Source organism: Petaurus breviceps, unplaced genomic scaffold (assembly GCF_028583685.1).
Source record: "Petaurus breviceps papuanus isolate PSGF00001 unplaced genomic scaffold, PetGlider_PUasm1.0 90654, whole genome shotgun sequence".
In the NCBI taxonomy this organism is placed as follows: domain Eukaryota; kingdom Metazoa; phylum Chordata; class Mammalia; order Diprotodontia; family Petauridae; genus Petaurus; species Petaurus breviceps.
The window spans coordinates 4029127-4054110 of record NW_027187301.1 but is presented as its reverse complement, the minus strand read 5'-3'; the positions used below and the strand labels follow the sequence as shown (position 1 = coordinate 4054110).

At 41.5% G+C, this 24984-nt stretch overlaps 1 protein-coding gene across 1 annotated transcript in view; it reads left to right on the top strand.

Annotated features, from left to right (window-relative positions):
* The window catches only part of ITGB5 (integrin subunit beta 5), a 205288-nt gene extending 180758 nt beyond the window's left edge, over positions 1–24530 (top strand). Inside the window, exons 12-15 of the mRNA XM_069064969.1 lie at positions 13142–13245; positions 18744–18863; positions 21449–21615; positions 23712–24530. Coding sequence (XP_068921070.1) covers positions 13142–13245; positions 18744–18863; positions 21449–21615; positions 23712–23807 — 487 coding nt within the window. The 3' untranslated portion in view covers positions 23808–24530. The remainder of the gene's footprint in view (positions 1–13141; positions 13246–18743; positions 18864–21448; positions 21616–23711) is intronic.
* The last annotated feature ends 454 nt before the right edge of the window (positions 24531–24984 follow it).

Here is a 24984-nt window from a genome sequence, read left to right as displayed (position 1 = left end):
ATAAAAATGAGAATCATTATTACTCGGGTTCTCCTGGGGCCTGTTATTCACCTCCTTGGAACAGTATACGAGGCCAGGCATGCCACTGATATAAGACAGTTACCCTGAGATAAGAACTTAACCACTCAAGCATTTGTGAGGGCTGGTGGTGTTCTCCATAACACTAGAGATATAATAATGAGTAAAACCAAGAAGCAAACAGTCTAATAGACAGATAACTAAATTACAGAGCAGTAGATGAGTGCCACAAGAAGAGGAAAAAGTGGTCAATTCATCCATTTGTCTCCCTGCCTTAAGTCTCTCATCACCATAATCCGCCCTCTACTCACTTGCCAAAGAGATTTTGCTTAAATGCAGGTTTAACCATGTCACTTTTCTACTCAATCAACTTCAGTTATTGTTTGTTGTCATTCAATTTTTTTTTCATTGTATCAGACTCTTCGTGACTCCATTTGGGGTTTTCTTAGCAAAGATGCTAGAGTGTGTTTGCTATTTCCTTCTCCAGCTCATTTTACAGATGAGAAAACCGAGGCAAAGAGGGTTAAGTGACTTGGCTAGGGTCACACAGGAGGTGTCTGAGGCCAGATTTAAACTCAGGAAAATGAGTCTTCCTGACTCCAGGCTTGGCGCTTTATTCTCTGTGCCACCTACATGCCCCATACCATGATAAGATATAAACCCCTCTGTTTAGCTTTTAAAGCTCTTTACAACTTGACCCCAATCTATCATATGATTTCCCATATCAGCCATATCCAAAAAACAGTGTCTCAGTCTTCACTCAAGTCCATCATCTGTCAAGAGGCACATGAATGTTTCTGAATACTCTGGAATCTTCCTTGGTCATTGCACTGAACAGAGTTTCTAAGATGTTTGTTTTTGCAAGAATGTAGTTATTGAATAAAATTGTTCTCCTAGTTCTACTCATTCCCCTTTGCATCAGTTCATGCAAATCTTCCCAGATTTCTCCGAAACAATCTCCTTCATTTCTTATAGAATAGCATTCCATCACATTCAAACATCACAACTTAGCCATTCTCCAACTGATAGGCATCCTCTCAGTTTCCAGTTCTTTGCCACTACAAAAAGAGCTGCTATACATATTTTTGTACTTTCTTTTTCTCTTTTTTTGGTGTCTTTGGGGTGTAGACCCAGCAATGGAATTGTTGGGCCAACTCATTCTACTTTTGAACAACTTTAATTGTTCAGAGGCATTCCTTAGAAGAAAACTGAGCCTAGTCGGGATCAGAAACTCACAAGAATGAGGGAAATCGTTTAAGTAGAAACAATAGGGACCCTGGGAGGAAGTGACCATGCTATCTTAGATTTTTTGATAGAAAGCCAGACAGAGTCACTCATATCCCACATTTTTGGAAAGCAAATTTCAAAGAGTTCAGGGAAAGGGTAGGCAGGATTCCAAGGATAAAAATTCTACAGGGTCAGCCAGCCTAGGAGGGATAGGAATGAAATTTTAAGACACAAAGGGAAACAATTCCTTCTTGTTAGTGAGAATTAGTCCAGAATAGCAGTTCTCTTCAGTTCTTCCACCACTTTTTGAGGGATGAAATTGTCAGTAAGGATGCCAAGAAACTACTAGATACTCTGTTTTGGATAGAGAGAGAGAGAGCACCAGCAGCTGTTGGAGTAATTAAATCTCCTATCACTTCGATGTAACACCTCTGTGCCAGGCTTGTCATCTAGTTCCTGAACACCTCGTCTACTTCCTCCTCTTTTTTAAGTGGTCTGTAGTATATTATGAGGGGGCAGTTAAGTGGCACAGTGAAGAGAGTGCCAGGCCTGGAGTCAGGAAGACTCCTTTTTCTTCTTGAGTTTAGATCTGGCTTCAGACACTTACTAGTTGTGTGACCTGTGGCAAATCACTTAACCCTGTTTGCCTCAGTTTCCCCATCTGCAAAATGAGCTGGAGAAGCAAATGGCAAACTACTCCAGTATCCTTGGCAAGAAAGCCCCAAATGGGGTCACAAAGAGTCGAACATGACTGAAAAATGACTCAGCAACAAAAAGCACATTATGATAAAATAAATAAGAGTGATCCCTAAGGTCACTCTTCATTCTTACCTCCCCTAGGACAGAATGATTGCTGCCATGGAAGAGCAAGATTGGCATGCCTTGCTTATTTTAGGTTGATGTGTGTAATTTATTTCATAGCTCACTGAAACTTTTCTTAGCCTTGCTTTATTTATTGATATTGATTAACCCATGGGTCTGTAGTAATCAAAGGAGTTTATCTTAGAAGCCTTTCCATGCTGGACCAAATTCTAAGTTAGCCATGGCTACCTAAATGTATCCTTAGGGAAGACCTTGGTAGCAACCTCTGCAGTAGGGCATAGAGAATAGGCATCACTCTCCATCTTCTGAGGGCTACACAGCTCCCTCCCCAAATTCCTGGCTTGGTCTGGAGGTGCACATGACATTTTAAAGATAATTACCAACATCATTTAGCCCCTTCCCCAAATGGAAACCTGCCTTCTGCAGTCCAATTCTCTTTTCCTTTAGGGGACTGTGAAGAAATAGAACCAGAATTTTTGAGCCGTAAAGATCTTTTGGTTAGAGACCAACCAGTCAGTCTAACCCCTTCTTTTTACAAATTTTTACAAATTTTATAAATGAGCCAACTGAGATCCTGAGAGGTGATAAATTAACGTCTGTCACACAGCTGGCCAGTGACCAAGCTAAAACTCTTTCATCATGCTCCATTGATAACATGATAACAAGGAATGGATTCTTTCCATTGGGCAGGAAAGGTCACCGAAGAATGGATGAATCCTATTTTGAATACACGTCCAGGGGTTTCCAAATGTCAAAGTGCATCAGAATTGATGACAACTTAATTAGAGCCTCCTATCGCAAAAAGAAAAAAATCATACATTTGAGCACTCACTGTGTTTAGGGCTCTGACATGCTTCAGGGAATACACAGAGGCAGAAGATAAAAACCCTTTACAATCTACATGGGCATTCAACAGTCTGTATATGATAGCTTAAAAAAAAGTTTTTGAATGTCTTTTGTTTTCTGTTACACCATTTTCTGATCTCCCTGTCCCCAAAGAGCTCTCTCCTCACTTTTTTTTTTTGAGGCAGTCAGTGTTAAGTGACCTGCCAAGGGTTACACAGCTAGTAAATGTCTGAGGCCAGATTTGAACTTGGGATCAGTGCTGTGTCCTCTGTGCCACATAGCTGTCCCTGAACTCTCCTTCATAACAAAGCAATTAAGCAAAACTGAACAAAAAACACCCTTATACAATAGTATATGAAACATTACATGCCTATAATTTTTTTTTCTTCTCTACAAAGAAAAGGAAAGAGTTTCATCATGTGTTTTTCCTGGACTAAAATTGATCATTGAAATCAATCTGATTTCAGCTGCCTCTCAATGCTGTTTCCATTTACTTTATTACTCATCAAATATGATATTCTTTTCTGCTTTTCTTCTTCCTGCATCACTTCTTATGGTTCTTCCCATATCACTCCAGATTCCTCATATATTAATGATTTCTTAGAGTGAGCAACATTCTATCCATATGGTACCAAACTATTCTACAAACATATTTCAGAATTTGTTCAGCTAGTTTCCAAGCAATGGGCACTTACCTTATTACCAGATCAGTTTGGGGTTTTTTGCTACCACAAAAAATACCATGACTATCTTGTCACATATGAAACCTTTCTTTTTGTCTTTGACCTTCTTGGAGTACATGCTTAGTAGTGGGATCACTAAAATCAAAAGGTATGAACAGTTTAGTGACTTTTCTATGTCACATGTACAGATACCATCTTCCTAGCTATACCCTATCCTTTTTTTTTTTTGTATCCACCTCCTCCCCCCAAGTCCTTCATATGGTATCTTGCATATAGTAGACTCTAACTAGCTCTCTCCCTCTCTTTCTATCTCTCTTCTCAAAGTCTGAAAACATTTCCTGTCTATTCTCTTCCATCCTTTGGAGAAATGAATGATTTTTCTTTCGATGGGTCCTCCATCCACCAACACAGATCACAACTCTTCTATGCCTTGGCAGAAGTGGGAATGAAAAGCCATTGAAGGATTTCGTGCAGCATTAGAGGTCAGTGGAGGGATAATTAAGAAAATTGATCCCGCATGCTATGTAGGATAGATTGGAGAAGGGAAGGACTAGAAACAGGAAGACCACTTAGAAAGCCATTGGTAGGGTATAGATTGGTGTTCTTGGTGGTATGGAATTAATGATCTCAAGGAGGTGTTCCCCTCTCTTCAGAAGAAGCAGAAGTTAGGAAGATGAATCAACATCGCACTCTCACAGGAGCTTGTCTCCAACACCACCATCATCTGCCCTTCTTCTCCAATACTCCCCCACAGAATTTCTTCCTCCTACTGTTCAAGCTCTCAGGTTTTCTTTTCTGAGACAGACATCCACCCCTCTAGGAAGTCATAAGCTAATCACTCATAACCCAGTCATAACCTTACTACATCCAACAATAGCTGTGCAGGTATTACTGGGAAATTCTTCCCACATTCTGGTCAGCATCCCCACTCCCTCTCAAATGGATCACCTGATGGCTTTGTACAAGTCCCTTGGAGGATGGACTCTGTGCTGAGGGGCAGGGAGAGCCTCGCTCCCCCTGGAAAATAGTGAATTTTACAGGATGATAGGGCACGGATTGATTAAGATCTGTGCCTTAAACCTTATTCTACTATCTCTTTCTCCCCACCCAAACCTCCTTGTCTTCCAGACTTTACTATTTCCATCAGCAGCATTCCATCCTCCTAGTCACTAAGGTTCACAACCTCAGTGTCAATTTTAACACCTCATTAGCATTCATCCTGTATCTTGTCAGTTCCTCTTTTTTTTTCTACCTCTACAGCATAGAGAACACTGGTCTAGATGAGGAAATGAGGACTTGAATTATAGTCAGAATGGAAAGGCAGGGACAAACATGAGGGAGATTTGAATGAAGAAGCAAAAGGATCATGATTAGGGCAGATAAGGAAAGGATAAAGAGTTAGTTGCCCAAGATTCAAACCTAGGAGAATAGTAGCCAATATAGGAATGGAAAAGTCAGGAGGAAGAGCTGATTTTTTTAGGACTAATGGGATAATTGGGAGTTCACTTTTGGTTGTATTGAGTTGGAAATCCAGGTCCCTGGAGATAATTGGCCAGATACATAGATTTTGTAATCTGCCAAACCAAAGTTGAAGTATGTGAAATTTCTAAGTGATAATGATTATAGAGAAAAGAGAAGAGAGTTGAAGAAAAGGCTGTAGATGGGGTTTTAAGATGAAGTTCAGGGTGTTTTCATGTTATTAGTGGAAGATTTGGAATGAAGCTAAAGTCTGCAGAGTCAAGGATGTCATGAAGCCTAGGGGTTGAGGTCATTAAAATAGTTATTGAAATCACCAAGAATGATGGCAAAGAATGAGATGCAGAAGAAGATAGTAAGTGAGGTATTGAAATCATCTAGGAAGGTAGAAATGGGTACCTCTTGAGCAAGCTTTAAAGAAATTAAATTCTAAGTATAATTTTTAAAAAAAAACATTGGTCCCTAATGGGTACTTTTTCTATTCCTTTCTCCTATTTCCTTCATAACTTGAGAAACTCTTTTTTTTTTTTTTGCTTTTTGGAGGGCAGTTGGGGTTAAGTGACTTGCCCAAAGTCACATGGCTAATAAGTGTGTCAAATATCTGAGGTCAGATTTGAACGCAGGACCTCCTAACTCCAGGGCCGGTGCTCTATTCACTGTGCCACCTAGTGGCCCCAACTTGAGAAACTCTTGGTTCTTATCTCTTACCTACTTTCAGAAGAGGAATCCCCTGGAGTTTATTCATGACTCCCTAGTTCTCCTGTTTTTATTTTGTTGTTGTTTTTAGTTTAGAGCTCTTTTTCAATTCATAGCTTCCTTCACAGGTGTAGTCCATATGTACTATTTCAACTTTTCCCTTACTTATCTTCTTGAGTAAGAATAGTCTGTGGGATAAAATACTATAGCATCTCCTTTCTAGTTCCCGTCCCTCCTTCCTTTCCACTCTCATGATGTAAACAGAAAAGGATAAGTTACTTAAGACTCTAGTACTAAACCAGGGTCATGAATTAATTTGACTACATTGTTAAGACAACTGTTTGTCTTTGGGAGTATGTGAATTCATAAGCATCAAAGAAAGGAATCCAACAGAGGCCATTTCGAGTGTCTGGGAGAACAAGATTGATCTTTCTCCACTCTTCATCTTACCTCACTTTGCTTCACTTCTACCCCCAGATTACATCATAATGCCATAGTTATAGCGCTGGAAGGGACCCCAGATGTCATCTACGTTGACATCGTCATGGTATAGTTGAGGACCTCAACTTTTAAGTTCTGTATTTCTGGTAGAAAACCAAATGTAACCGTTCCCTAACTCTCATTTCTAATCCAGAAGGTTTCCATGAAGTCATTTACACAAGAGTAATACTTTTATAACCAGTTCTGGGAGAGCTAGCTTTTTAATTATAGTCAAACCCTCTTAATTAGGCCTTACCTACTTTTCTCACATGATCTGCTCAGAGAACACATTTTCCTCTTATGGTTGCCAAGATGTTTTCCCTATTATGGCATTTTTAGCAGCTGCTTACTTAATCCTGGGGAGAGCTGAATATTATTGCTAATAATAATTCCTTTATATCTGTATAATATGTATTATTATATATGATTATATAATAATACAGTGTTTTATACTTTCTCCACCTCTTTTCACCTTTATCACCTCAGTCAACAATTATTTATTAAGCACTTACATACAATGTGCTAGACAATGTGCTAAGTGCTGGCATACAAAGAAATCAGTAAGCATTTATTAAGCACCTATTATGTACCAGGCAGCTAGATGGCTCAGTAGAGCAGTGAACCTGAAGTCAGGAAGGCCTGAATTTAAATCAGGCCTCAGACACTTACTAGCTGTGTGACCCTGGGCAAGTCACCTAACCTCTATTTACCTAATCCATTGCCCTGCCTCCAGATGGTTTCTGGGAAAGGGATCTTCTAATACTATACAACCAGAACTTGAACTCAGTTCCAGATTTCCATACATCCATACATTTCAAAGGAAATAGCAAACTATTCTAGTATCTTTGCCAAAAAAATTCCATACAGGGTCCCAAAGAATTGAAATGACTGAACAATAGTAATGGCACTGTGCTAAGCTCTTGGGGATACAAAAGGAGCAAAAAAGAATCCCTGCCCTCAAGGAGCTTACAGTCTAATTTGTTTACATATTGTCCAACACATAAACAAATATGTACAAAATAAGCTTTACACAAGATAAATAAGAAATAATTTAAGGAGGGAAGGCATTGGAATTAGAGGATTAAGAATTGGTATTAGAGAAGGCTTCCAATGGAAGGTATAATTTTAGTTAGGACTTGAAGTCAGAGAGGTTGGTAGAGAAGCAAAAACACATCCCTGCCCTCAGGGAGTGTATATTCTAATGGCAGAGATATACCAGATATAGACAGTGTAGGTGGGAAGCAGTATCCGACCAGGAAAAGCCCCCTGCTGAAGGCAAGATCTGAGCTGAGACTTAAAGGAGGCCTGGGTAGCTGAGAGCCAGAGGTGAAAGGGAGGGGAGAGCATCACAAAGCATGTGCAAAAGACTAAAGACTGTGATGACCAACGTGGGAACAGGTCAGGTTTAAAAACCATAGGATTTTATATTTGATCTTCCCAATAACCGGTGAGTTTGTAGCGCTGGTACGAGGCTCATTTGATTGAGCAGTCTATGAAGTGATTCACCATTGTTCAGATTGTTCAGTGCCTGCTGCTGTAGTGGAGAAGGGGCATCCCCTTCACCTCTCATCTGGCAGTGCCAGCTCTTGAACTCTAAGCCCTGTTGGCTGGGGCCCAACACCTCCTCACAGATCCCCCATCGGATCACTGTTGGCATTACAGGTCAGACTGTGACCAAAATTGAAATTTAGTCCAGGTTTTACTGTCTTGAATCTCATCATCTTGAGTGTTGATTTCATTATAAATTAATAAAAATAAAATAATTATTATTAATTATTAAATAATAATAATACTTTCATATTGTGTCTTTTGCTTGCAAAGCACTTTACATGTAACGTCTCATTTGATTTTCAATGATCCTTTAGGGAGGTAGGGTAAGTATTATGATCCCTATTTTATATATAAGGAAACTGAGACTCTAATAGATTTGTAGAAAGTCACACAACTTGGAGGTGGTGGAGTCAGGACTCAGACCCCAGGTCTTCTGATGCCAGGTTTTCAGCACTGTACTGCAAGTGGACCTCCAGGGGAACAGGGAATGCTCCCTTTTCAATAAAAATCTGAATTTTTACAAACAAATAAATAGATCCATATATATATATATATGTAAAGTTTACAAAGCACTTTAATGTTCATTATCTCATCAGATCTTCCCAACAATTCTATGGAGTATCTCTATTTCATCCATGAGGATGCTTAGTTTCAGAGAGTTTAAATGACTTGACCATGCATGGCCGGCCACATAGCTGGTTGGTAGCAAAGTTGTTATGCTGGGGATTATGGAAATCTGGAACTGAGTTCAGGTTCCAATTGTTTAGTGTTAGAAGATCCCTTTCCCAGAAACAGTCCGGAGGCAGGGCAATGGAATTCCTGTCATGAATTGAAGACAATCTCACTAATTAGGAATTAGTAGTAGTGGTGGTGATAATGATGATAGATTTTTCTTCTATTGCTTATGGGATAGCTCCACGGTTTTATTTTCTATTTTCTCTGGCTAAAAAAAAAAGTGCTTATCAAATAAAACCCAGGGTACAAGTAAGATGGCAGGGGACATTCATAACCTACAGAAAGAAACAAACTACTTTTTTTTGCATTTATAAATGCATAATATAACAAAATGAATTAATCAATAAATTATTCAGTCAACAAATATTGAATATATACTAGGCACTGTTTCAGACCCTGAGATTATAAGTACGAAGAATGCCAGAATTCCTCTCAAGGAGCTTATATTTGAATGGGGAGCTACCAAGAACATATTTAAGTATACATGGCATTAGTTTTTTTTTAATGAATGAATTTTTAAAATGCAAATTAGTTAAATGCAAAGTAGTTTGGGAAGGAAGGCAATAGTAGTTTGAGGAGACGAGGAGAAGCTTTATGCAGAAAGTAGTGTTTGAGCTAGGTCTGGAAGGAAAAGTGTGTTCCAAGCATGGGAGACAGGGCAAAGACACAGAGATGGGAGAGGGAGCATCTTGTATGAGGAGCAGAGAGAGAAGGCTAGTTTGACCAGTTAAGTTTGAATTCAGTCAGAGGGCCTCACTTGAGGACCTAAAGGGTAGCCCCAACCCTGGGCTAGACTGAAGAGTGCAGGAAGGGGAGTAATATCCAGTGAGCCTGGAAAGATAAATAAAGGATTTTTAAACTAAACAAAAATTCTATCTTAGGGTCATGGGGAGCCTATGGAGTTCACTGTGGCATGATCAGTTTTGTGTTTACAGAAGATCATTTGGCAGCAGTATTGATTAGAATGGGAACGGACTGGGAACGGACTTGAGGTAGGGATACCAATTAAGAGGCTGTTGAGGGGCGGCCAGGTAGACAGCGAGTAAGAGCACCGGTTCCAGTGTTGAGAAGACCTGGAGATCGAATCCTGGGCTCAGACACTTAGCACCCACCCAGAAACACCTGGCCGTGTAACCTTGAGCAAGTTACTTAACCCCAATTGCTTAGGGGCGGCCAGGTGGCTCAGTGAGTAAGAGCACCGGCTCCAGTGTCGGGATGACCTGGATCAAATCCGGGCTCAGATACTCAGCACCACACCCAGAAATAACTGGCCGTGTAACCTTGAGCAAGTTACTTAACCCTGATTGCTTTAAAAAAAAAAAAAATAGAGTCTGTTGAAATAATCCAGGCTAGGAATGCTGATAGTCTGAATGAACCAAGGTGGTGGTTGTGTGAATAAAGAGAAGGGGTCAGATGCAAGAGGTGTCCTACAGATAGAAACATCAAGATTTGGCAACAAATTGGATATGTGTGGTGACAGAGAGTGAGGAATTGAGGGTAATGCCAAGGTTACAGTCCTGGGAGATTGGAAGAATGCCTTTGACAAAAATAGAGAAATTTGGAAGAAAGGCTTTTGGGGAAAGATTACTCACAATGGGTTGTGGTTTTTGCACATGTTAAGTGTGTGGGTCAGAGACCACCAACTTAAATAAAATAGGGAGACTTCTCAAGGTGAAAACAAAAAGGAATTTTGTTACGATCTTGCGAGAAAGGGCATCTCTGCTCCGATCAGGCATAAGGCAAGAGAAGTGATTTGCAGGAAGCAAGCACTGGGTTATATACCCCCTAACACGGAAACCTCGGAACTCCCAACTGGCCTTTACTCCTATTGCGGGAGAGGCAAGCTCACAATCTAAGCACAGGAATCTACCTCGGAGACAAAGAACACGGAAATATGTAGGTGTCCAATGCAAAGCCAAGAATGCAGTTTTGTCCTTATTTGGAATATCTTGTGCTGAGGTAGCCCTGGGGAGGGTCTCCCTTTCTCTAAGTCCCAGATTCCTGTAAGGTCAGGTGACTTCTAAACTTAGGCCTAGTGGATGCTGAAGCCACTCTAAATTTGAGAAGTATTCACTTGGTTTTCTCACCTCACTCATCCCCAAACTAAAAACGCCTCTAATATCTCAATAGATAATCCAATCAATTGTATTAATACCCAATAGCTCTTACATTACCTTGAAGTACACAGTGACCCATATTTATGGGGAAATGATACTGAACTTAGTTACAAAGTATAAAGAAGAAATGAGAATGTAATAGGATGTTCAGAATGGGGAAACTTCACTGCAAGTTAGCCCTCACATTGAGTATGAAGTGTATGCAGAACACTCTGGTTTGAAATGTTCAGCAGGCAGTTGGTGGTATGGGTCTAAAGATCTAGGTATGACCCAGACTGTATATATCTATGAGTCAGCTGCATAGAGATAATAATTAGGCTCAAGAGAGCTGATGAAGTCATCAAGTCTGAGACCTTTGTGACCTTGGCCAAATCTCTTAACCTCCAGGGACCTTAGTTTCCTCATCTTTTAAATGAGGAGGTTGGACTATAAGATGTCTATAATCCATTCCAGCTCAAATACAGAAAAAATCTAGAGAGAAAAAAGAAGAGGACCCAGGTCAGAGTCTTAGGGAACACCCACAGTTTCGGGGCATTGTAGGAGGAGATCGATAGAGAATAGTGTTACCAAAAAATCAGAGAAAAGCCACTATCCAGAAGATGAGGATGATTAACAATGCCAAATGCAAGAAAGAGGTTGAGATGGATGGGACAGGGATAGGGACATGACTTCATTGGTATGGGGAGCCCTTAGATGAGCCAATGCCTTCTATCAATGCAGCCAGAGCGTGGACCCTACAATGAGAGTCTTAGAGGATTTTTAAGAGCTTTAAGAAGTCGAGTGAATTGCCAGGCCAGGCTGAGAATGGTTCTTCAGGCCATAAAAGAGCTAGAAGGGTCTGTGGAAGAACTGGATCTTTGGGTTCTGATTTTGCTACTAAATAATTCAGTAATTCTGGAAAATTCATTAAAACTCTCGAGGCCTCCATTTGTTTATTTGTAAAATGAGGCATTTAGACTAAATGATCTCTTTTAACTCTAATGATACATGAGTCTATAAAACCAATTTGGCAGGATACAATTGATGTACTAGTTACAAATGTTTTATTTATTTACTAAATCAATCCTAACAGAATCTCTACTAGGAATTGTTTGTTCATATTTTTTTTAAACTTTGCTGTGTTTCTGCTTGTTCTTCAGTGCAATGAAAAGTGCATTTCTTTTAAAATATTTTTAAATTCAGATTTTTATAAGTTCAGAATGCAAAGTACTTTGAGTCAGCATTTAGTCTGCTTGGGAAGGACAGATGCCAGTTCTCACTGTGGGTAGAGTAGTAGTTAATAACATAAATGGTTGATTTGAAGGGAAATACAAATCCTTCCATGGCCAAAAATGTTTTCCCAACGGCGGTGCCTGATATGACTCTAACATCCACCCTATGGTTTAAGAGATAGTCTTTAGAAGAAGCACTTGCGTGACCTACAGAGGAGAGCCCGTTAATGACCATGAAAACAAGCTCACCCGTTAGATCAGTTGGCTGGCGTCTGGAGGAGGGCAGGATTGGTATGAACAGGACAGTGTGGGGGTGGTGCCCAGAGCCTTGAACACAAGGTGCCCTGCAGGAAGGTCAGACACAGGGGGTCACCGTAGTGGGAGGCACCATGCAGCCAAGAGGCCGCAGGAGAACAAAGAGCACTTGTTGGGAAAGAGGGATAAGGCAGTAGAAATTAGAATGAAGGAGTATATTGTGTGAAGCCTCAGTGCAACTGTCTTCCCCAAGGGAATAATAATAATTGATAATGATAACAGTTTCCAGTTGTAGAGTACTTTAAGGTTTGCAAAATGCTTTCATTCAATCCTCACAACAAGCCTGGAAAGTAGGTCCTATTATTAGTCTTATAGAGATGAGGAAACAGAGGCAAACTGAGAGTAAGTAACCTGCCTAGCTAATGAGAGCCCGAGGCACGATTTGAACTCACATCTTCCTGACCTCCAGTCCCAAATGCTAACAGTCCGTGGTACTATCCACACCATCACCTAGCTGCCTAATAATCCCTCTTCTCACAGAGCAAACCAGTCAGGACTCAGCATGGGTGACTTTTAAACTCCTACTAGTTCTGTTTTGAAAGAGCCTTAATGCCAGTCAGGGGTCCTGGATTCAAATCCTTACTCTGGCCTTAGGTGAATCAATAAACCTCCCTGGGCCTCAGCTTCCTTTACTGTAAAAGGATTGGGTTAGCTTTGCCTAGATGACCTCTGGGGTTCCTTCCAGCTCTAAATCCACAGTATTTAAGTCAGAAAGTTAACCAGGCATGTGGATAAAGTTCACACAGATGCTCTTCTCTGTTCCCACTCCTTGCACACCAGCACACTTCACAGCCCCCCACAGAGGATGCATCTAGGGAGAGAGGAGGCAACCAGGATCCATGGGAGCTCAGTCCCAGTGAGGGAGTTTGGAAGTTTTACATCAGCATTAGAACTGGTACTTGTATAGCATGATTACATGGTATTTCATCTCCTTTCCCCCCCCTTTTTTTTTTTCTCTTCAAAGAGATTGTGTGGAATGCATGTTATTTAACTCAGGGAGACTGGCTGACAACCAGACATGCCAAAAGCATTGCAGGGATGAAGTCATCACGCGGGTGGATTCAATCAGTAAGTATAGCCAAGGGATGGCAGAAGATAGATGCGGTACCAGACATGCTGGGTTTTGGGGGGTTATTTTTTGGTGGGGCATGGTGATGGTGATGGTGCCAATTGCTTGTACTTTCATTATTTTTGGTACCTTCCATTGTGGGATCTCCCCTGAGATGTTTGGGAGTCCATGCATGGGGAAAGGAGGAATTCTCAACTTTGAGTGAGGAAGGGGAGTCTCCAGAAGGATTAGGGACGAAGTCCCTAAGGCTTCCTTTACCAGTTGAGAGACATGGATTTTCATCTCAGTTCTACCACTAACTTGCTTTGTAACTTTGGGTAAGTAAGTCCCATTCCCTCTGAGACTATTTCCTCATTTATTAAAAGGTCTGGGTGATCACTAGGGTCCCTTCTACCTCTTGTCATTATTCTGTTGTTCTAGATGCTTATAGATATTCATATTTAAAGGTCTGCATGCATACAAGTACCATCCTGCCTCTGACACTTAGTACCTCTATGACCTTGGGCGAGTTTCTGGGCCTCACTTTCTTCCACTATAAAATGGAGGGTGTTGGACTCTTTGGCCTCTGAGGTCCCTATTGGCTCTAGGCGACTATGATCCCATATGTAGCAATGAAGCATTTACACGGGGATAGAATAGATGCCAAGGCTAGCCTTTTCCATTTCACGAGGTACCCTAGGTATTTAAGCCTTCGTCCAGTTACCAGAAATCTGCCTTTCCCTAGTCCTCTTCTCCCTAGTTAGCCAAGAAATGTTTATTTCATTCCAAATTCTATTTCTGTCCTCTAGCGTTGCTATGTCTTAACCTAAGCTATTTCCTCTCTAGGTAGTACCTACCCATGGTTAGGTTCCATAACATTCCAGAATAGTTAGCTCACTGTTGGGACTAGAAAGCTAACTTGTTTGCTCCTTCTCTAGAAATTCCATACTCCCTCATTTTTTGTTCACTGTTCTCCATGCCTACCTGAAATGCCTGGCCTCTCCTGGACCCTTGTATCCCTTTCATTGTCATTAGAGCTTAGGCCTTGAGTCAGGAAGACCTTGGTTCAAATTCAGCTTTAGACACTAGCTGTGTGATCTTGGACAAGTCACTTAATCACTGTTTGCCTCAGTGATTTTTTTCCTCAACTGTAAAATGGGGATACCAATAGTACCCACATCCTAAGGTTGTTGTGAAGATCAAACAATATTTGTAAAAGCTCCTAGCACACGGCCCAGTATCTGTGTTAAGTTAATATAGAACGAAGTAGGTACTTAATAAATACCTTATCCTCATTATCCATCACACTGTCACAGAAGACAGTTTTGGGGTTACTCTCAGCTTATTCCTTCCCCCCATAATATTATACTTCTCTAGAGGAGATGAATAAAGCTTTCCTTCTGTACACACATTTTTGTTGTTTAGTTTCAGTCATGTCCAACTCCATTGGGTTTTTTTTTTTTTTACAAAGACACTGCAGTGGCTTGCCCTTTCCTTCTCCAGCTCACGTTCCACATGAAGAAACTGAGGCAAATAGGCTTAAGTGATTTTCTGGGGTCAGATGGTACCATACAGAAAGCTAGTTTATTCTCCAGTAAGGGAAAGAAATGGGAGCTTTTAACCTAATCACTCTCTCTTCCTCAAGCTCTGAGAAAAGACCTTTTTGGTAGGGACCAGCACTTGTACTGGAATGTCAGTTCAGTTCAGGTAGGATTAGAATAAATTGTGATATGACTAAGCTTTAGTCTAGTTCAGATGTTTTAGAAATGAAATATTTGTATGCTGGTTCACTATACATTTCCTCACACTCTAAATGTAAGGAAAAAAAGATGATCAGAGTTAGGGTTCTGGTATTCATTTTCAAGATGTAACAGTGTGGGTGAGAAGATACATTGCTGCCATGAATGATGGCACATGCCCATAATCCTTGCTCCTGGGGAGGCTGAGGCTGGTGGATTCCTTGGGTTCAGGTGTTCTGAGTCAGCAAGGGAGCTAAAGTCAATTACATTGAGTCTTGTACAAATATGGTGAGCTCCCCAGAAGTGAAGGGCCACTAGGCTGTCTAAGGAGGTGTGAGCCAGTCCACACTGGGAAAAATGGCAAAGCTTCTGTGCTGATGAGCATTGGGTTTAACACACGAGTGATCACTGCTCTTACAGACCTTGGTGAGATTGGGAGACTCAGCCTCCAAATATTTGCAGTTCAATGGGTGGCCCATTGAATTAATTGATTTGTGTGTCTGTCTGTCTGTCTTGCATAGGCATGGCAGATGGGCAGTCAACTGAATAAAGAGCTTAACAGTAGATGAAATATTTCTCAAGAAAATTAAATCATGAATTGAGAACAAAGAACTTTAATAACTGTACTATTTTGTTACTTCAAGAAGTATTAGCTATTTTTTTCAATATAAGTAAGACTTCCCTCTACTGATGCTTACACTACAGACCTTAATAGATGGCATGAGTGATGAGTCAATTAAATCAATAAGTGTTTATGGGCTAGGTGCCAGTGATAGAAATATTTAACCCAGTTAATTAGGGTGATCTTTGGAGGACACACACAGCTTTTCCACTGATACAGCTTTCAAAAACCCATCATTGCCTCAGACATCAGAATTGGGGTATAGCATTCTATTGGGACTTAAGCAGCACAATAAAGTGCTAGAGTTTGGGAGTCAAGAAGAACTGAGTTCAGATCCTCCTTTAGACACTTAAAAGCCATATAGGCTTAATGTCTTTCAGATTCAATTTCCTCATCTGAAAATGGGATCCATTTCACAAAGTTGTTAAGGTCAAGTGAGAACATATGTGCAAAGTGCTTAGCCAAAGTGCTATATAATTGTTAGCTATTATTTTTATTATAAATAACTAAATACAAGATATTCCCCAAATCTTAAAACTTAAAAAAAAATCCCAAAATCTTTAAGCTATCATCTCTTCTTGTTTTAAGTTACTAAAGGTTATAAAAATCTCTTCTTGGTTTAAGCGTAATATTACATCACTGATATTTTTGGAATAGCTTGTATGTTCTACAGGGCACCAAGAGATTGGCCCTAGCCACGTACATTAGAAACACAAAGTGGATGGAAAGTATGAACTGCTCCTATTGCGCAGTTTGATGGACAGTCCATTAAATTAATCTCTCAGCATATAACCTGGATAGGGCATGACAGACAGTAAACAGAGCCTAGAATTGATTAAGAGGATGTGAGAAGTCCAGATTGCATTTGAGAAACTGCCTGGCTCTTTCATTCATCCAGAAATGCTTACTACTGCTAAAGCCATTATTTTAAAATTCTCTTTGATGGTGTGCGGCTGCAAATCTCAGAGTCCCATGACCTCATAAAGTTGCAGATGATATAAAGGACAATAGAAAGGGACATGGGGGATGGAAATAGGATGCATGCAGTCTATTACTGGGAATGCGTGTGAGGAGTCTAAAAGACATTAGTAAAGGCATATGTGACTGGAAAAAGAGACAGAAAGGAAGGTCAGTCATATACAAGGAGCCATTTCCTTTTGAAAAAATGATGGAATTGGACTAGCTAGTCTCCAAACTCTGGGAAGCTCCCCATGACTCATTAACTGTTTCTCTCAGACTGTGTCTGAAGTTTGGGGTGGTTTACCCTGCTGTGTCCTGAGTCTTTGAAAGGTGTTGGTTGCTTTCTTAAGAAGGCACTTGCCCAATTCACTGTACCCCCCTTCTTCTTTTTCTTCTTCCCTTAGTTTTCATTCTAATGGTACAGATGTACATAGCTTCAATCACAAAAGATTGGGTACTGGGACAGACTTTTTTTTAAGCAAAATGATCTTTTTTTTCCTTTTAAATATAAGCTGAAATGGTCCAGGCCTTCCACTTTGACAGCCAACTAATCTGTCTGGTCCTGAGTCCAAGCTTCTCTAAACAATGAGGCAAGAACTGAGAAGCATTTCATATTAGCAGTATTCCTTTCAGCAAGTTTTTTTTGTTGTTGTTTTAATTTTACCTTTTTTTTAGTCTATTTAAAGTCATAGTCTCTAACTTCCTATCTGCTACCTTCATTTTCACCTCTCACTTCCCCTGGTTCCTTCCCCTCCTGAAAATAACCATTCCAACAATTTCCTAGTTCAGCCATGGAATGCAATAGTGAGGTTCCGATAACATACCCTTAGGTCAGCAGTTAAGTAAGAGGGAGGAGAGGAGGAGGGGGAGCTTTCCAAACATAGACCAGACTAATCTTTTTATCCTCACTCCCTGAAAATCGTGCTACTAAGGAGAAAGGAAGGTCGTGCATCTCTCAGCTTAGCCACTCAGCTGGAATGACCTGAATAGTAGCCACCGAAGCATTCAGCGGCCAACATCCTGACATCTGTCTTTTGAGGCTAGCAGCTGGGGTCAGTGTGTGTCCCTGCTTTGTTGATATTAATGGGGAAAAAAACCCAAAGCAACATTCTAATGCCTCCATGTTCCCAAGGGCAGATCTTATCTAGCAGTCAGTCATGTAGAGCTGGCTATGCCTTGGTTCATTCAGCCTTGGAGCTCAAAGGGACTTTAAAGGTCACCTTGTCTGACTCCTTCATTTTACAGATGAGAAACTTGGTCCCAGACAGGCAGAAGGACTTACCTAGGGCCACAGACTAGTTAAACCAGAGCTAGTACTAGAACCCAGGTTTCTTGGCTTCTATTCTAGTTTGTCTCCTAGTAACTAAACTCCTTATACTTAAGGCTGCCCTCTTGCAAGAGGCCCATTCCTTCGGGTCAGAAGTGGATGAAGTATATTCACAGACTTTTTTCTCAATAGCGTATTTACTGAGGATTCCAGAGCACTTTCCTCTTCCCTTTTGGTTTCCATCTGCCATCCTCTCCCACCCCCACCCCCTTTGAGTATTAATCGTTTCTTCTATATCAATATCACCAACAAACTTCTCAGATGCTTGAAGTTTACCTAATTTGTTCCATGTGTCCCCACAGGAAGCCCCTGACATGGAAAGGAATTCATAGTCCCCAGAGGGTTGAGAAATCCAGAGCCTTGGCCAAAGCTTTGGATGATAGAGACCAAAAATAATCTTTTCAGGACCCAGCCTCCCCCTCCTCCTCTTCTTCCTCCCCTCCTCCTCTTCCTCCTCCTTGTCCTTTTCCTCCTCCTTCCCCTCCTTCTTCTCCTCCCCCATCTCTCCTCTTCTTCTTCCTCCTCCTTCTTCTCTTCCTCCCCTCCTCCTCTTCCCTCTCCTTCTCCTCCTCTTCTTCCCCCTCCTCCTTCTCCTCCCCATCTCTCCTCTTCCCCCTCCTCCTCTTCCTCCTCCTCCTCTTCTTCCTCCTCTTCCTTCTCCTCCTCCTTCTCCTCCCCCATCTCTCCTCCTTCTCCCAGTCCCCCAGCTGTCTGTCTCCACCTCCAGGATGGAGTTCAATGTTACAGTGCCCAGGTCTGCCACATTCCTCTCAGCTGCTCTGTGAGGCTGAGCCTTGTGTGTTGTGAGTGCTGGAATGGCTCAGAAATACTTCTTCCTCTCCTTCTCTTACCTTTTTGGCTTTCTTCCAGCAAAAGATGACCCGGAGGCTGTCCTGTGTTTCTACAAAACTGCCAAGGACTGTGTCATGATGTTCACTTACTCTGAGCTACCCAGTGGCAAGTCCAAGCTCATGGTCCTCAAGGAGCCAGGTGGGTGTCTCTTCAGATTGGGTGAGTTCACTGGCCTTATTCTCCAGTAGAAAGGTGTCCCATCAAACCTCTGACTACTCACAGGGCAGTCTCAGAATCAGAATCTAATGCACCAAAGGGTTGCACTCAAGGGACATGAAACAATAAACAGCTGGGATCCCACCCAACAAACAACCTTTAGTCCACTCTGTACTAGCTCTGCTGCCTTCCTGCCTTTTCTCTTCTGCTTCCCCCACCCTGAGTCCCTGAAATATGAGGAAGAAAAGAAAAGGAAGGATGATGCTTCTGCCCACCCCCCAACCAAAGCAGGGAAGGGGCCAGGCTGTCATTGAACATCACTGATTGACCATCCCTTGGGTACAGAGAGTTCACTCCAAGGAAGGGCTGTGGCCTCAATTTTTAAGAAGAGATTTTACTGATACCTTTTGGCTTGTGGGTGGTTTGTTGTTTGAGAAGTAGCATGGCATAGTTGGTACAGAACTGGCCTTAGAGCCAGGAAGGACTGGGGTGGATTCCTACCTGCCACACATCCTGCCTAAGTGTTCCTGGACAAATCACCTGACCTCTCAGCATCCTGGGAGTTTCCTGTACTAATGAACTTACAGATGCCTGTTTAACTACGTTCCCTGCTTTATTCTCCTTCTCACTGCTAGAGATTTACAAAATATGAGAGAAAAAAAGAAGAAAGTTCAGCAAAACTAACCAAATCATCAAAAAAAGTCTTGATAATTTACACACACACACACACACACACACACACACACACACACACACACACACAGAGCCATAGTCCCCCACCTCTGCCAAGAAGTGGGGGAGATGCCTGGAGATACAGTCTCTTTCCTTAGAAAAGCTCCCAGTCTGATGAAAGTAACTATATATATATATATATATATATATATATATATATATATATGTATTTTAAATCAACATCTCCTATAGCAAAAACTTATCAATAATTCGCTTATTTAATAATTTTAGATTTTTGTGTTTGTTTAGCCAGGGTAGGTCATGGAGTGATTGGAACAGTCTGAGCTAATGGGATTCTGATAGAGAAATCTTTTCTCACTTTATTGTGCCTTTCATCCCAGGCTGGATTCCAAGTTTGGATAAGTATTCTTGCACATAACCTCCCACAGTGTTGGTCACTCTCTGGGCCCCTCCACAGAGCAAGATTGAGTACAGATCACCATATTTGTGTCCCTTTTAGGTTTAGTGAAACAACAGGCCGTTGTGTCTGAGGAGTTCTGATTTTCAGCACTGTCCTTCTTGAAAGTTACCTCTTTGTGTTCTTTGTCTAGTGGCAAGAGGACTTGAGCCTTTGGGTCAGCAGCATGCAGGGAGAGCATTGCAAAATGAATGCAGCTAATCTGTGACATTGAAACTTCTCCTAATCTAGGCTAAGGCACACAGTTCACTCTCTTTTGCAGAAGGAGCTGAAGAAGGCAGCCATGGTCCCCAGCCCTTTATGAGTGTCCATGGCAGGGAAGTGCCAACTATGCTTTCCAGGGCCTTCTATGCCTTTGAAAGTTGATATTTACAATTCTAAGGGCAGCTTTGAAAACTATAGGTTGATTTTATTATATACTTTAAAGGAAAGCTAACTGTATATTAAGAGACCTGTAATTCTATGCACAATCTTCTTTCTCTGTCCCACTCTATTTATGCCAATGCCCCTTCTATTTGGCATTTGATAAGTTCAGAATAAAAATAAAAATTAATTAAAAGGAAATTTATTTAAAAAATAATTAAAGAGAAAATTAATAATTCCAGAAGACTGATTATTAAACATGCTACCTATCTCAGGACAGGTTGGTGATGGACTTGAAAGGCAGTGAGAAATGAATGTGTGGGAATTTGCAGGAATTTGTTTTGCTTGACTGCATGTTAGTTACAAGGGTTTTGTTTTTCTCTTTTTGATTTGGGTTGGTGGGAGGAAGAGGAAATGCTTATTAATTTTGAAAAAGTAAAATGAAAGTTTAAAAATTTTTATTATTAAAAGAAAAGTCTAGCCAGCAAGTTCCCAAGACCCTCACCTTTTAAGTTTGCAAATGATGACTGCCCCCTTGACCCAAGCCATGGTGGAAGTGGCTGCACAGACCTTTCTTCAAACATTTTTAGTTTGAAAGAATCATGGCTCGTGTTTAGGTTTGGGCAGATTTAAGCCAGGTGGAGATGAAGAAAGAAGACAAGTTAGACAAAATCGTAGTCCACCAAGGCTTTTATGTCTGGTCTCAGCTTCACCAAAGACTTTCTATATGACCTTGGGAAAGTCCCTTTAATTTGTGTTAACCCTGTGTGTTTCTTGGTTTGTATGTGAAGGCTGTTAGGAGCAGAAGACACTCTCTCAGTTAGACACTCCAGTCTTCACTATGTTATGGCTCCCAAAGCCCTGGCCTGACAGCATGATCAGAGCATCCCTGAATCAATTCCATTCTTTCCAAGAGCTCCTGTCCTCAGCTGTTCTCTTTGTGGGGCAGAGTTGTTTCTTTCTCTCCATGGTCCAGAGGATAAAACTGAAGACCAAGGAGAGGAACCTCTCCCCCACCTTCTCTCCCCACAACCCCCATTCTGTTATTCTCCAGAGTGTGGTTCTGCACCCAGTGCTACGACAATCCTGTTGGCTGTGGTGGGCAGCATTCTTCTCGTTGGTATTGCCCTCCTTGCAATTTGGAAGCTGCTTGTCACCATACATGACCGAAGAGAGTTTGCAAAGTTCCAGAGTGAACGTTCCAGAGCGAGATATGAAATGGTAAATTGGGAACTGGGAACTGGGGGGGGGGAAGGGGATGTGTGATGGGACTCTTGCCTGAGACAGAAAACAATCAAAAGTTGGTGACCACAAAGAGGGCACAGTGACAACAAACGAAATGGAAAGCTGACGTTATGGAGCATCTGGTCAAGGTAGAATGACTTAGGACCCCCTGTGGTGGGCAGCTAGATGGTATGATGGATGGAGCCCTAGATTTGACATTAGATATACTCAAGCTTAAATCTTGCCTTAGATATCTACTTAGCTATGTAACCCTGGGCAAGTCACATAACTTCTCCTGACCTTAGTTTCCTCATCTGTAAAATGGGCATATTAATATCTCCCCGGCTTATTGTGAAGATCAAATGAAATTTATGTATATATATATATATATATACACACACACACACACACACACAGATATATGCCCATACATATATACACATATACATCTACACATACATGTGTATATATGTATATACACACACAGAGACACATTACATATAATTCTGTATGTTTTTCTACACACTTACATATATGTGGTACTTTGCCGTGTTAGCTATTGTTAATATATGTATAATGCTGGCTCAGGCACTGGCAGAGCATAGTAGGAATGGTAAATACTATGTTTTTGCTCAAGGAATTTGGCCTATTTAGTTGTTGAGTTGTTTTCAGTCTTATTTGACTTTCCATGACCTCATTTGGGGTTTTCTCGGCAGAGATATTGGAGTGGTTTGCCATTCCTTTCTGCAGTCCATTTTTACACATGAGAAAACTGAGGCAAACAGAGTAAAGCGACTTACCCAGGGTCACACAGCTAGTAAGTGTCTGAGACTGGATTTGAACTCATGAAGATGAGTGTTCTTGATTCTCAGCCCAGTGCTCTATACACTTCACCACCTATCTGCCCCTGCCCTACTTAGTAGAAGACACAAAATAGGCATTCATGAGATGAACTTAAAAATGAATAAAATTGCATATTCATAAATATGAAGGCTAAAAGGCATAAAAGCACCCCCACACACACACACACACATACACACTCCAGGCATGTACTGAAGGACCCAAAACAAAGCATTGGTGGGTCAGATGGGAGGTTAGCAAAAGAAGATTCATAGATGTGTGAATCCTGATCTGGGTCTTAAAGCATGGATTTGAATGTCGCTGGGTAGGATGGGGAGAAATTTGGGGAGAAGTGGAGCAGAAGCATAAATGTATGATTTGGGGGAGAGTGGAAGACATTTACAAATGCCAGGCATAGGAAAGCCAGCTGATCTCTTGTAATTGATCCAGAAAGACTGCAGGGGACAGTAGGGGGTGTTCAGAAACTGTTTAAATGATGGGAGTGAGGTGGGTGGCAAGGGAACAAGATCATCAAATTGTGGGTAAAGCACTGATCATCTGCCTAGCCTGTTACCTAAAGGTAGCACGCAGCAATAAGTGAGGCAGCTTTAGCATGTACAGTGATGGGAGAGCTGGGTTCAAATCCAGCCTCACCCACTTAGTAGCTGTGTGGCCTTTGCAAGTCACTTAATGCCATTCAGACTCAGTTTCTTTTTCTTTAAAAGGAGGATTATGATGGCACGTAGTGCTTTGCAACCTTAAAAGTGCTATGTAAATGTTAGCTATTATTACCTTTGATATCTTACTGAGTTCTAATCGTTTTATGTGTGTTCATCATCTCTGAGAGAGACGGCATGGTATAGAGGGTGCTAGCCTTGGAGCCAGGAGGACCTGAGTTCAAGTCCCCCACCTCTGACAGATCTGTGTGTCCCAAGCGAGTCACTTAAATTCTCAGTGTCCCAGGCATCTCTCTAAGGCTCTGAGTTTCAAAACAGGTGCTGACCTTCATTGATAGAGGGAGTCTCTTCAACAGAGACTTCCCAAATCAGATCTTATCCCTATCCTAATCTCTAAAAACTCTCCCTCTTCCAGCTCTTGGAAGGTAGGGACAATACCCAGTGCTGATTGCAGAGTAAGGGTTAATTAAATAATTGTTGACTGGACTGTTATGATAAATAGCCCTCCTCAATGTGAGCTTCCTAGAGGTTTAAATTCTGATGAGTTTCCTTAATGCTTGTCCTTTATTTGTCTAGGCTTCCAACCCTCTCTATAGAAAGCCAATATCTACCCACACTGTGGATTTCACCTTTAACAAGCTCAACAAATCCTACAATGGTACCGTGGACTGATGTTGTTGTTCTGAAGAGGGATTGGGGGGACTTTCTTTTTTTTTTTGGAAAAAATTTCCAAGACTGGAATGCCGTAGACAAGTGCTTGACTGTATTACTGCTCCCTAAGTAGGAAATGATGAACAGTCCTTTAAAGTGGGCTTGGACTAGAAGCCTTTTGTATGGGTAGGAAGGGGTGCCTGGTTATGCCATCCTTTGCACAGGCTGGAGCCAGGCCAGACTTGCCACCTACCTACCTGGGCCCAGAAGAGGTATGTGAAGGGGGGAGGAGGGGAAGGGAAGGGATGGAGGATGCTGGAGGACCTTGGCACCTCCTTGCTTTTTCCAGTTTGCTAAGTGACCTGAACTTTAGAAAGAATCATCTGACTCGAAGGAAGTCTACCCTGATACCTTCCAGGGCAGAAGGGAAGGTTGTTTGGAACCAATTGTGTGTGAGTATAACCAACAATGGAGTCAAGAAGTCTGGATGTCTTAGAGTTGGTCGTTTTTATATTAAAAAAAAAAAATTACCGAGCATTTATGGTTTTGCCCTGATCACTCCTCCCTCCCTGTTGGCTGTGCACCAATCCTGTTGGTAAAAATGCTTTGATACTTGGCTTCTATAAGGGAGTAGAAATCAAATACTCAAATCCTCTTTTTTCCCCCTCTACGTTTGGTACTTTGGTGATGAAAAGGAGGGGAATGTCTCCAGGGATTAAATATTAAAACCAAAAAGAAATTGGATTTGTGTGCCACTTTCTGAGATGGGATTGAAGGTACGGAGAGGTTGTAATGAGGGCTGATGCCTTGCTGGAGTCTCTGCTAAGTTCAACGTGATCTGTCCTGATCTACCAAGCTTGGTCCTGGCATCCATGCTCTTCTTTTGTGTGGGTGGGGTTGGAACAGATATTGCAAGCAAAATAGAAATTGAGTGGTTGCCAATGGCATCTGCGTTTTGCCCATTGCTCACTCCTTTCCCAGGACTAAATGCTGTTATTTTCTTTTTTTTTTTTTAAGCAATCGGGGTTAAGTAACTTGCTCAAGGTTACATGGCCAGTTATTTCTGGGTGTGATGCTGAGTATCTGAACCCGGATTTGATCCAGGTCATCCCGACACTGGAGCCGGTGCTCTTACTCACTGAGCCACCTGGCCGCCCCTAAGCAATTGGGGTTAAGTAACTTGCTCAAGGTTACACGG